General features: G+C 43.5%; 1 protein-coding gene across 2 annotated transcripts in view; it reads right to left on the bottom strand.

The window, feature by feature from the left end:
• Positions 1-13,580, bottom strand: part of svp (COUP transcription factor 2) — a 603,142-nt gene that overhangs the window by 380,454 nt on the left and 209,108 nt on the right. Inside the window, exon 6 of one of the 2 annotated variants that reach the window (XM_068229481.1) lies at positions 4,979-4,999. The exons of the other annotated variant lie outside the window; for it this stretch is intronic. Within the exon in view, the coding sequence (XP_068085582.1) occupies positions 4,979-4,999 (21 nt within the window). The remainder of the gene's footprint in view (positions 1-4,978; positions 5,000-13,580) is intronic. 2 annotated transcript variants of the gene reach the window in all.

Below are 13,580 nucleotides of genomic sequence, written 5' to 3'. Positions count from 1 at the left end.
GGTCATTGGCCTGCCAAGCGATCGCTTCTCAGCCCGAACGCCTGCGGATTACGAGGTATCCTGTGGTCAGCAGGACGACTCTTCTCGGTCGTTATTCTTGACTTTACAGACCGGGGACGCTATCTCACCATCAGATAGCTCCACAATTCTAATCACGTAGGCTGAGTGGACCTCGAACCAGATCTAGGTAAAAATCGCTGACCTGGCCGGGAATCGATCCCGAGGCCTCTGGGGAACAGGCAGGCACGCTACCCCTACACCCCGGGGGCCGGCTTTATATGTCAATACTTGTTCATATTATCGCTAAACTCTCTATCATTGACAAGTTTACGCAACGTAGGCCTAAACATTACTGTACATATACACGCGTGGTTTAAGTGATCTGAGGATGTTCTTGTAGGACGAAACATGTCATTCTTTGTATAATAGTGTGTATTTTTTTACAGGTATGTTTATAGTGTTATAATTTATAGTCTATTGAAATTGATGTGTGTTGACAGACTTGAAAGGTTTTATGTTACAGTTAACTAAGTCGACACTGGAAATTATGGCTTCATTCTTAACAAACCAATGCTATTCAGAGGGCTCCTAATAGGAATAAAAATGTGTACCGGGATTCTCCCATTGGATTACAGCGGATGGAGGCGTGATGGTGATCATATCAACCTCATCTTGTATACTGAAGTTGAGGATAGGGGCGAGGGGGGAGCGTTAAGCTGCAGCTCCTCCACTAACCTTAAGAAGGAGGTTTACCTTCTGCATTTAGTAGAATGCAAACGTACCGTAGGACGTGGTCAAGGCTTCGTTGTGAAGCACGAGGAGTTCAATGCGAATGTCCATCACCGTGGGCAGCATAATTCTCGCAGGAGTTCCTTTACGTGGCAGCAAGGCTACGGATATCAGGGTGGCGTATTTCCTTAACTTCGAATGACACCGGACTATTCCGGGATCGAACCCACCCACTTTGACTCAGAATCTACGGACTGACCTAGTTATCCCAGCCAGAGGTATGGGATGCGACATGAGTAGTGCCGCTGGCTTCACGTCAAGGCGTCCACTAAATCAGATCCTGCCAAGTGTGTGAAATGAAAAGTGATGTCTCGTACGGTTGTGATTCCATGTAAAACTGGCCATCCCGTGGCTATGATCACGATATGAAGCCAAAGAACTTTTTTTCCAATTTACTTTACGTTGCACTGACACAGATGCCCGACTCGTTGGCTGAATGGTCAGCGTACTGGCCTTCGATTCAGAGGGTCCCGAGTTCGAATTGCGGCCGAGTCGGGGATTTTAACTTTCATTGGTTAATTCCAATGGCTCGGGGGCTGGGTATTTGTGCTGTCCCCAACATCCCTGCAACTCACACACCACACGTAACACTATTCTCCACCACAACAACACGCAGTTACCTACACATGGCAGATGCCGCCCACCCTCATCGAAAGGTCTGCCTTACAAGGGCTGCACCCGGCTAGAAATAGCCACACGAAATTAACTTACTGACACAGATAGGTCTTACGGCGACGATGGGATAGGGAAAGGCCAGGAGTGGGAAAGAAGCGGCCGTGGCCTTAATTAAGGTACAGCTCCAGCATTTTTCTAGTGTGAAAATGGGAAATCACGGGAAACCATATTCAGGGCTGCCGATAGTGGGATTTGAACCCACCTTTGTTGTACTTATTGGATATTTTTCGTGTCTTAGGTGTAAGAAATCACATTACGAATAAATTCCCAATTCTTTCATGAATTTGAAATTCATTACGAGAGAGAGAGCGAGAGAGAGAGACTCACCAGTACAGATACCTCATTCACACAGAGATGACACGTACGGTATCTTCGTAAGAGTCACATGAATCAATTGATAATAATAAAAGAGGGACGTTAGGGTACAGATGTTCGATGTGATCTTGTAGGGCGTGGTGTGAAGTATTAATGGATGGCCATAACTGAGGGGCATGTTATCAAAGAGGGGCGTTAGAGTACAGATGATTGATGTGATCTTGCAGGTCGTGGTGTGAAGTATTAATGGATGGCCATGACTGAGGGGCATGTTATCAAAGAGTACAAATGTTCGATGTGATCTTGCAGGCCGTGGTGTGAAGTATTGGTGGATGGCCATGACTGAGGGGCATATTATCAAAGAGGGGCGTTAGAGTACAGATGTTTGATGTGATCTTGCAGGCCGTGGTGTGAAGTATTAATGGATGGCCATGACTGGGAGACATATAAAAGGCTCTTTCATCAAAGAGGCCTCAACTCATCACACTCTAGAGAAATGAATATTTCTTTCATGATAGTTTCATAGGCCCTGAGTCACTTTCCCCGTTTCGTTACACTGAATCTTACACTGGTCGACTCCAAATTTCATACAGATGTCTCTCGAAATCGATTCATTAGTTGCAAATAAATGAATCATTATCAATTTGAGTTTCGTTTATTGAAAAACATGTTTGTGATCATTTGAATTTCCCAAAGGGAAATTTGACAACATTTTTTATTTATTGAATATGTAGTCGTGCCGGCAGCCTAGGTAATATGATTTGTTTAAGAAATGGTGAAAATGTAAGGTAAAAGCAATGGAGTTGTGATAGTTTGCAAATCCATATTCGGGAAAAAGTAAACGGATGACAGTGGGAGAGGATAGTGATGTACTTCCTCTTAAAACAATAATCACTACAATCACCACAGGGGTATTTACAGTACAGTAGTTGAGAACATTTGGCCCATGAGTTTAACCATTCTCCGAAGAGGGGAGCTTTCGTGAGGACCTCAGCTACGAAAGAAAGTTCAAGAAGTCAATTTTCAGAAATAAACCTTGGTACAGAAAGGTTGACCCATCAGTAGCTCAGGTTGACACACAAATTCTAGGCTACGTCTCACTGTCTTCCTCTCCAGGTATGCGTGAATGTTATGGAGCAATTTAGCCTGTAAGTCATAGGTTAAGTCCATTAAAGCATGTTTAACTTAGCCATTTACCGCGAGGCTACATGTAAATCTATGGTTAACATGTTTTACAAGCTAGGCCCAAGAACGGTGTTTGAACAACTGCCAGACGAGGGGAACACATACCTGATCGGCACGTAGGCATACACTTTACCACTGCTGAGAAACGTTGATAGCCCTTATGTAATAAAGCCCGAGCTGCAGCCTTGATTAAATTTTCTCACTTTCTTTGTTAATACCGTAATTAGCAATGTATTAACAAATGTATGTCGATGTGTAATAATAATGGCATATGGCCTCCGGAGAGGACTCGTGCGGGTCTTTTTTCTCGTAGACGACCTATTAGGAGGCCTGCATGTCTATGAAGATGAGGGTCCTACCTAGGATGATTTCTAATGCTGAATGAATACGCCAAACACACTCAGCCCCCGAGCCATTGGAATTAACTAATTAAGGTTGAAATCCGCGACCCGGCTAGGAATAGAACCCGGGACCCTTTGGACCGAAGGTCAGTACGCTGACCATTCAGCCAACGACTCGGACAGTCGATGTATAAAGGTAGGTTGTAGTTGTTTGAGCCATCAGTCCATAGATTGGTTTCATGCAGCTTTCCATGCCACTCTATTCTATGCTAACGTCTTCATATCTACGTAACTGTTCTAATCCGTTTGTCATATTCATGCCTTGGTCTACCCCTACCATTCTTACCACCAACATTTCCCTCAAAAATCTAACTGAACAAGTCCTGGGTGCTTTAAGATGTTTCCTATCATTTGATCTCTCCTTCTGGTCAAATTTAGTCAAATGGTTCTCTTCTCACGAATTCGATTGTGTCTCTTCATTCGTGCGAACTGTGCGTCTGTGACGATAGCCCCCGAGCCATTGGAATTAACCAATTAAGGTTAGAAACCCTAACCCGGCCTGGAATCGAACCCGGGACCCTCTGGAGAAAGGGCCAGGACGCTAACCATTTAATAATATTATTTGCTTTACGTCCTACTAACTACTTTTACGGTTTTCGGAGACGCCGAGGTGCCGGAATTTTGTCCCGCAGGAGTTCTTTTACGTGCCAGTAATTCTGCCTACACGAGGCTTTCGGATTTGAGCACCTTTAAATACCACCGGACTGAGCCAGGATCGAACCTGCCATGTTGGGGTCAAAAGGCCAGCGCCTCAACCGTCTGAGCCACTCAGCCCGGCCGCTAACCATTTAGCCATGGAGCCGGACTCTAGCGAATAAAAACCCTAACTGTCCGAAAAGAGTTCGAACACCAGGAAACATTGCTGCAGTGAAGGAAAACCTGGAAAGAAGTCCGACGAAATCTCAACGCCGTTTATCTGTGCAAAGCTGTGAGCTTGCATCCGGGAGATAGTGGGTTCGAACCCCACTGTCGGCAGCCCTGAATATGGTTTTCCGTGGTTTCCTATTTTCACACCAGGCAAATGCTGGGGCTGTACCTTAATTAAGGCCACGGCCGCTTCCTTCCCACTCTTAGACCTTTCCTATCCCATCGTCGCCATAAGATCTATCTGTGTCAGTGCGACGTTAAGCCACTCGCAAGAAAAAAGTTTTACTTTGCCCGCCCGGCATTAAAACGATCACAAGCAGCCAGTCCCAAAATAATTAACTAGACACGACTAAAATCCTAATGCAGCCGGTAACTATTCAGCAAAGAAGCCGGATCTCTTATGGAATAAGAATTGTCACACAGCAAGTCATAGAGCGTTTCATGTTTCCCTCAACAGAGGAGAATGGCTGCTGAAAGGCAGATCTACTAGGGGTTGAGGCAAATGGTCTAGTGAATCACGGTTTGGAGACATAAGTAGTCACACGCTGCGATATGGAATGAAAAGCCATTAAAGAAACATTTCGGCCTGGGAACTCGGAGATACTTCTCAATGGTGGACTCCTCAGCGGGGCGCACGGGGGGAGGAAGGAGACAGAAGGTAATTTACTCCAGCGTCACGCAATGCTGAAATAACATGTTCCCTGCGCTGCGCTTAGAACAGGTGCGTTCCCCGGCCTGTGTTGTACCGGCTCTCGGACGCCTGCGCTCTTCATTTCCGGTCAGCCCAGCAGGAACTCGGGGATTTGTATGAATAATGTTTGTTAAAAAGATCGTGGACAGCTAGCGAGTGAGTCACGTTCCTTAGTACTCGAAGGGTCGACTTCCACATGATGTCAGATCAAATGGAGGCGATTCAAAGATATCTACATTCCATCAACCCTCCGGCATGCATCTTTGGCATGTCATTCGTTGATTCGTATACAAGCAACGAGTGGCTCAATTAGATGTTAATAGTCATAGGTTCGATCCTGGTTCATATATATATTATCGTGGTTTCCCACGTCCGCAGCAAGCAACTGCCGGGGCTACACCTTAATTAGTGCCAAGAGTGCTACTTTTCCAGTACAAGCCATTTCGTATCCTCATGTCACCCAAAATCGAAGCGGTAGAAGAAGATACTCATTTCAAAAATTCACCCGCTTTTTTTATTTCACCCCCTTAAGTGGATTTTCCAAAAAAAAAATGTGTTCTTTTATTTTTAAAGGAGATTCCAAGTACCTAATTTAACGCCTGTATCATATTCAGTTTCTGAGATATATGTATCCTCATATAAATAATTCAAACTTTTCCTCACTTCTTTCCACCTCGCCAACGGCCGTAGCCGTGTTGAAACACCGGATCCCGTGAGATCTCCGAACTTAAGCAGCATTGGGCGTGGTCAGGAGTTGGATGGGTTGCCACGCGCTGTTGGTGGGGGAGGAGCGGAAAGGAACTGGCCACTCTATCGCACGTAAACTCCGGCTCAGGAACACCTCTGCGGAGGTTTGGACCTGCCTTCGGGCAGAATAACCCTTACCTTACCTTTCCACTTCCCAAGTCTCCTTTAGAAATAAAGAAACCCTTTCTTTTTTTCGACTTAAAAGAGGACTGTTTCTCACATGTAGAGTTCGATGTCGCATGTTCCAGATTTTGCTCTGCCAATAGCTTGGTCATCTTAGCCCCGAAAGGCAATGCCACAAACATGGTTTACAAAGAGGTTCTGGGGTAAATGAAATGCATTTTTTCGGCGAATTTTTATACTTTAGGGATTTTCAGATAATGTCTTAGTGCAGTACTGAGGAACAATTAATTTTTATCAACTTAAAAAAATCATCGCAAGCGAAGCCGTGGGTAACAGCTAATAAATAAATAAATAAATAAATAAATAAATAAATAAATAAATAAATAAATAAATAAATAAAGAAAGGAAATTATGTATGGCGTTCAAGGGTACTGAAATGGGTAAACTTCACTGTGACATAATTTTACCACCGAGCGAGTTGGCCGTGCGGTTTAGGGTCGTGCAGCTGTAAGCTTGCATTCGAGGGCTAGTGGGTTCGAACCCTACTGTCAGCATCCCTGAAGATGGTTTTCTGTGCTTTCCCATTTTCACACCCGACAAATGCTGGGATTGTACCTCAATTAAGAGGTAAAGGCCTCTTCCTTCCAACTCCTAGCATTTTCCTATCCCATCGTCGTCATAGGACATCTATGTCGGTGCGATGTTACACAAATTTAAAAAAAAGAAAAGTAAATTTTCCCAACGTGTAAATGAAATTTCTCGGGGATGAGGGACTGGCGGTAAGAAGAGGAAGTGTGGCACCCCAGTATCTTTGAAGCTTGCAGACACTTAGTTACCCTTACAGTGGTAAAAGAGCGAGAAGAAGGTCGTTATAATAACGGAAAAGAAAGAATTCCGACTCTCGAAGAATGCATGTGACGGCTAAGAAAAAGTAAGACTTTGTAGGCTTCCTCTGTTTGTAGGAGAACAAGGGATGTCCAACTGAAGTCAGATAAGAAAGGTGACGGTATGTTGCTGGCACAGATGGAAACAAGTTCCTGACAGAAGGGTGATGGTGGTGGCATTTATTGTTATGACAACCAACGCCTCGACAAAAAGGCAGGACTCTGTAAGAGATCGAGCGAGTGGTTGCACGGTTTGAGTTACGTAGTTGTCAGATTGCATGTGGGAGATAGTGGGTTCGAAACCCAATGTCGGCAGCCCCAAAGATAGTTCCGTGTTTTCCGATTTTAACACCAGGCAAATGCTGAGGTAGTACCTTAATTAAGGCCACGGTCGCTTCCTTTCGCCTCCCAGCCCTTTCCTATCTCGTCACCTTAAGACCTATCTATACGGTACAACGTAAAGCAAATTGTAAATAATAATAATAATAATAATAATAATAATAATAATAATAATAATAATAATAATAATAATAATAAATAAGGAAGTCAGCTCCCAGACGAAACTATCTTTACAACGGTCTGTTTTAAGATCACCTTTGCTTTACTGAGGATATCCTATTCATAAGTTAGAAGTAACAGACATGAGATTGATTGCTGGTACAAGCAGGTGGGAACAATTACAGGAGGGTATTCGGAATGAGGAGATAAAGCGTAAGTTAGGAATGAACTCGATGGATGAAGCTGTACGCATAAATAGGTCACGGTGGTCGATTCATGTAAGGCGAATGGAAGAGGATAGGTTACCTAGCAGAATAATGGACTCTGTTATGGAGGGTAAGAGAAGTAGAGGTACACCAAGACGACGATGGAGGTAGAGGAGGACCAAGACGACAGTGCTTAGACTCAGTTCCTAACGATTTAAACGAAGAGGTATAGAACTAAACGAGACAATAGAACTAGTCAGAAATAGAGAATTGTGGCATCGGTTAGTAAATTCACTGAACCCTGAATGACATAACATTCTTTAATGAAGATGTATGTAAGTATAATATTTTAGAGAAGAGTAAGATATTAAGCCCTTGATTTAAAGTATTATAATATGCAGGTTTGAATTCATTCTTTCTGTTTCAATTGGGGAATCAGTAACTTTGCTTCATTCCTTCTGAAAATGAGCTATATTGCTGGTTGGACTAGCAGAAGTTGCCAGATAAGAAACGATAAACTGGTGCGATTAGCGCATGAAACCGGAGTGGATAAACACTTAAACGACATTTTATGACTACCACAAATTGCCCGTGACATCCTAGTGGTTCCAGGAAACGAGAGATGTGAAAGCGATAGTGTATATCGACCAGAGGAGGACAGTTCCACAATAAGGACAATTCCGTGGTCACGGTCCGTCACGTCCACTATTGTGGATCTGCTTCACACCTGACATTCCTTCATGCGGAATGTAAACCTGTTTATATCTTGTTAGTTTGTTAGCGGAATGCCACGGTATGTCCATTTTATTTAAGTACACAAGGGAAAGAAAAAGAACCAATGTACTACGGAATGTTCGACCTAGAACTTCCGCAAAGTGAAGTGCCGCTTGGATATCCTCGTGTCAATGAGGGAACTTTTTTCTTTACTTCTATCACATAGTCAACGTAATATACAAGATGTACCGAGCGAGTTGGCCGTGAGGCTAGTAGGGGCGCGCAGCTGTGAGCTTGCATTGGGGAGATAGTGGGTTTGAACCCCACTGTCGCCAGCCCTGAAGATAGTTTTCCGTCGTTTCTCATTTTCACACCAGGCAAATGATGGGGCTGTACCTTAATTAAAGCCACGGTCGTTTCCTTCCCACTCCCATCGTCGCCATAAGATCTATGTGTGTCGGTGTGACGTAAAGGAAATTGTTAAAAGAAAAAGAAAATAATGAGTTTACAAACTGAAAAAGAACAATACATTTTCTTCAATATGCATCGTCTTTTCACGAGGTTGTTTTCTATTAATTCGAGAAGAGAATAATTTTATGATCAATAAATAAGGCGATCCAGGACACGACAGTCAAATTTCCTGCTACAGATAATAAAAGACGATAATCTCCCAGGGGTGCTGCTGGGTTCGTGAACAATATTGGACAGATAAGAGATAATTAGGTGGTGTACGACCCTAAACGTGTTTTTATTAAGTTCATCCGATCTAAAGACGAAAATGTATCGAATTATATGAGATAAAAAAGAGGTATGCCGATACAACTGGATATCAAAGAAGCTTACACAGGGATGGTGATTAGGTGACTTCGTGTACTGCTCGCATAATCCCTCGATTAATGACGAAGATATACAAATGTTAGCTGGGCGGATCACATTAGTAAGTGACAGCACGGAAGTCGTGTTGTCGGCTGCTATCTGAGGCGTGTCCTCGGGCTTCTCCATTGTAACAGCTCCCACTTCCACAATCTGGTCAGATCGTCGTGGACACTGACACGTTCTGTGGAGTTCTGAGTCCTTCCTGTGAACTAGATCGCAAGAAAGTGCCATTTAAACTGGATAGTGCCTCCAATTTGTCTGCGGTTATTTGTTGATGAATGCAGTGTTTTTCTCATCTGACTCTTGACATATGCCGGTCCAACTCGTTGACTGAATGGTCAGCGTTCTGGCCTTCGGTTCAAAGGGTCCCGAGTTCGATTCCTAGCTGGGTCGTGGATTTTAATCGCTTCTGATTAATTCTTCATATTCACACAACACACTACACTACTAACCACCACAGAAACACGCAATAATGTTTAGAACCCTCCATATAGGGTTGGCGGCAGGAATGGCATCCGGCCATAAAACAGGACCAAATCCACATGTGCGACACAGTTTACACCCGCAACCCCACACGTGTGGAAAAATTGGTAGGAAATGAAAAAGAAGAAGAAGAAGACTCTTGACATAGGCCAGAGCAAAGTGCACCTTCCACTTATTTATAGCTATGGCGGTATGAGGACCGAACAAGTGGCTGCGCAGTATGGGTCACGTAGCTGTGAGCTTGCATTCGGGAGATAGCGGGTTCGAACACCACTGTCGGCTGTCCTGAAAATGCTTTTCCGTAGTTTCCCATTTCCACGCCAGGCAAATGGTAGGAATGTACGTTAATTAAGGCCACAGTCACTTGCTTCCCTCCCTTAGCCCTTTCCTATCTCGTTGTAGCTATCAAACCTATCTTTGTCGTTGCGACATAAAGCAAATTGAAAAAAAAAAGTGATTAGGTATGGTTTGGTGCTGAGTAATGGGATTCAGAGAAAGACTAGTGTCTCTGGATGCTGTGAATGATGCTATTCTTAGGGTCAATTGTGCTACAAAAAGCACTTTCTGGCCCAATGGGGAAAGCAAAATACCTCGCTCCTCATCTTCTCTCGTTCGCCTCTTTATTGCACCGCCGGACATTTGTTTTCCGGTTTCCGTATAACTGCATAACGTTTGGTGGTGCTATTTAACGATGCAATCCCCTGCGTGTCGTAAGAGGCGACTAGAAGGGCCCCCCCGGGGCTCTTAGCTTGGGAGCGTTGGCTGGCGTCCACGGGGCCCTTAGTTGAGTCCTGGCAGTGCTTCAACTTACTTATGCAAGGCTCCTCACTTCCATCTATCTTATCCGACCACCTTTGGTAAACTCTTGTCCTTTTCCGAACCAGACGGTATTAGAGCATTCAAGGCCTAGGGAATTCTTCATTTTCATGTCCTTCGAAGTGTCAGGCCCCTGGAATATTTCTCTCTGATTACCTGATTAACGTTAATAGGGAAGGTTTGCCTAGTTATAATTCCTCTTAAAACAATAATCACCACTACCACCGCCTCCCGAATGCGAAGCTGCACGGCTAGTAAAGCTGGTTACTGTTTAGCCAAACGCATTCTGCTCGGTTACATTACTACTTCCGTGTCTGAAAGTTATTGCCTGACAATTCGAACACAAAAGTAGTGTATCCATCCTTTATGATGTAGACAAGAGATTACACCGACCAAAAGAGGGGCGGCGGGAGGGGGGGGGGGGGTTTCGTTTTCTCTCTCAGGAGTTGTTGAGGTTGGAGATACGGTATTCGACATATGAACTGAGTATGAGTAGCAATGGTGTATTCGAGCTCTTTCCGAAATCCTTAGAGGAGAGAAAAAGAGGTTTTTAAAATATTCATAACTAAACCGTCCCATAGATACACAGATTAATTGAAAACTAACGAAAGTTACTTCTACCCGACAACAGTTATCACCGAGATTGTTTCTAGGGAAGCTCCTGTCAGCGGATAACGGAGTGCGGTTGTTTGAGCAGATCCAGGATTCACATAAATTTTAGTGAGATAAGAAATTTCGCGAAGTTACTACCAAGCATATGAAGCATTATCTGATGATGTCATGTACCTAGCACCTATTCCGTTGTCATCAACAGATGCTAATGCACATGATGTTTACAGCTTTTTAGAGACCTATTAGGAGAGCGACATAAAGAGCGCAGAGAGATACGAGCAACATAATTCAAAACAGATTGGCGTGTACTAATTTATGGACCAATATCACAAGCCTTTCGCTAAGAAAGTATAATAGCGACGTTAAGCATACGATTACTTCAATATTTTCATTGATAACCACAATTTTGATCCAAGAGCACTATTGCATTGTCACTTAAAATTATCAGCAAGAAAATATTGATTTACTGATATCTTGAACAAGAGGAGTTTGGAACTTACAGTACAAACAAAGCTATCGATGGTGCAACTAAGTACTGAAATGATTCCATCACGAAAGTTTTAATTAAGAAGCTCGATTGAGGGGTGGTAATGATGGTAGTTTTTTAATTTGCTTTTAGTCGTACCAATACGGATAGATCTTATGGCTACGAGTGGGAAGGAAGCGGCCATGACCTTAATTAAGGCACAACCGTAGCATTTTCTTGGTATGGAAATGGGAAACTACGGTAAACTACCTTCAAGGCTGCCATAAGTGAGGTCCGAACTCACTATATCCCAAATACAAGCTCACAGCTGATCGACGCTAACTGCACGGATAACTCGCTCGGTGAGCAAGACTTGTTGCCAAAAATACTAATACTACTACTAATAATAATAAATAAATAAATATATAAATAAATAAACTAACTCTACTCAAGTCGAGACAGGTTAAAATATGACACAGCTCACTAGAGAAACCTTGAAGTGCTGTAAAACGAATAATAGCACTTTATGGACCAACATAAAGTTGATATTATTCTGTGGAGTAGGCTCAAGAATCTGTGGACGGCGCGGACATGACATCGCTGACGCACCAGCAAAGAAACAACTGGCGACCACTGTTACATCACAGGCCGGAGAACAATTGCAGGTCGGACAATACCCATGGGAACTTGGGTCTAGAGCAGACATTGTCTTCTACATGCACGTGTAATTACTTAAGATCTGTACTTTGTGGCATATACGACCAGTCACAGTCATCTGCGTAGCGCACTGTTTGCTTGAATATCGCACATAGTGGTGCTAATATACAAGCGTCACTGTCAACCTGCTGTAGCGTTCTGGGAGTATCAGGCACTCGCCAGCTAATTCTATAGGAACAGAGATCTGGAAAGTACTTAAGTGGAGGTTGTAACCTGTATCTCCGTCATGTTAAATTTGTGATGTCCATGTTCCTTTTTCTCCGTAAGCATTTGATCTTCTTCTTCTTCTTCTTCTTTTAATTCGAGTAATTCAGTCTAATGACTGGTTTATCCCTGCAATGAGTCTTCTCCAACTGGGTGATCCTGTGCAGTACGTTTTGCGTCTGCATAGCTCATGCATACTGAGTTTACAAGAAATGCCATCATGACTGTCTTTCTTGGTCTTCCACGAGGGCATTTCCCTAGTATTTTCTTTCTTTCTTTCTTAGTCAATTTATCCTCCAGGGTTGGTTTTTCCCTTGGACTCACCTCTACCGCCTCAAGGGAAGTGTCCTGGAGCGTGAGACATTCGATCGGGTGATACAACTGGGGAGGAAGACCAGTACCTCGCCCAGGCGGCCTCACCTGCTATGTTGAACGGGGGCCTGGTAAGGGGATGGGAAGATTGGAGGGGAGAGACAAGGAAGAGGGAAGGAAGTGACCGTGGCGTTAAGTTAGGTACCGTACAATCCCGGCATTTGCCTAGGGGAGAAGTGGGCAAACCAGGTTAAACCACTTCGAGGATGGTTAAGGAGGCAATCGAACACCTCTCTACTCAGTTTGCATCCATAGGCTGAGTGGACCCCATTCCAGCCCTCGTACCACTTTTTCAAATTTCTTGGCAGAGCCACGAATGGAATTCAGGCCTCTGGGGGTGGCAGCTAATCACACTAACCACCACACCACAGAGGCGGACTCCCTGATATTTAAACTTCCAAAATTACCATCAGCACATTCCTATGTTGCAAGCTTTCAGGACCAGCATTTTCTCTTTAAATGATGATTTTTAAGAACGGTATGTTTTTAAATACATTTTTAAAAAGTTTAATTCGTCAATTTTTCTCTTCGAAAACACAAAATATTAATGTTACTATGTATGGTAAATTTACAAGAAAACCTTCTTCAATTATTTATTCCTACTACTTGAATTGCTGCAATATATTCGAAACTCTACTCTTTAATACTTCCTGGCAAAAAGCATTCATCCAGGAAAAACAAAATGAAGTAATATGCTCCTGAAGATATTATATGACTGCGCTTCTTCTTCTTCTTTTCTAGCCTATTTCAATCCACTGCTGGATATAGGCCTCTTCCATATGCTTCCATCGTCTTCGGTCTTGAGGCACTTGGAACCAGCGTGTTCCAGCCAACAGCTTTATGTCATCGAGCCATCCCTACTGGGGTCTTCCAATGCCCATATTCATCATCATCTAGGTTGTCTTCATCTTCTCTGCCCCTCTTCTGGTTTCTTTTTAA

Source organism: Anabrus simplex, chromosome 1 (assembly GCF_040414725.1).
Source record: "Anabrus simplex isolate iqAnaSimp1 chromosome 1, ASM4041472v1, whole genome shotgun sequence".
Taxonomy (NCBI): Eukaryota; Metazoa; Arthropoda; class Insecta; order Orthoptera; family Tettigoniidae; genus Anabrus; species Anabrus simplex.
The sequence above is the reverse complement of the archived record's forward strand: the minus strand, read 5'-3'. Positions and strand labels throughout refer to the sequence as shown.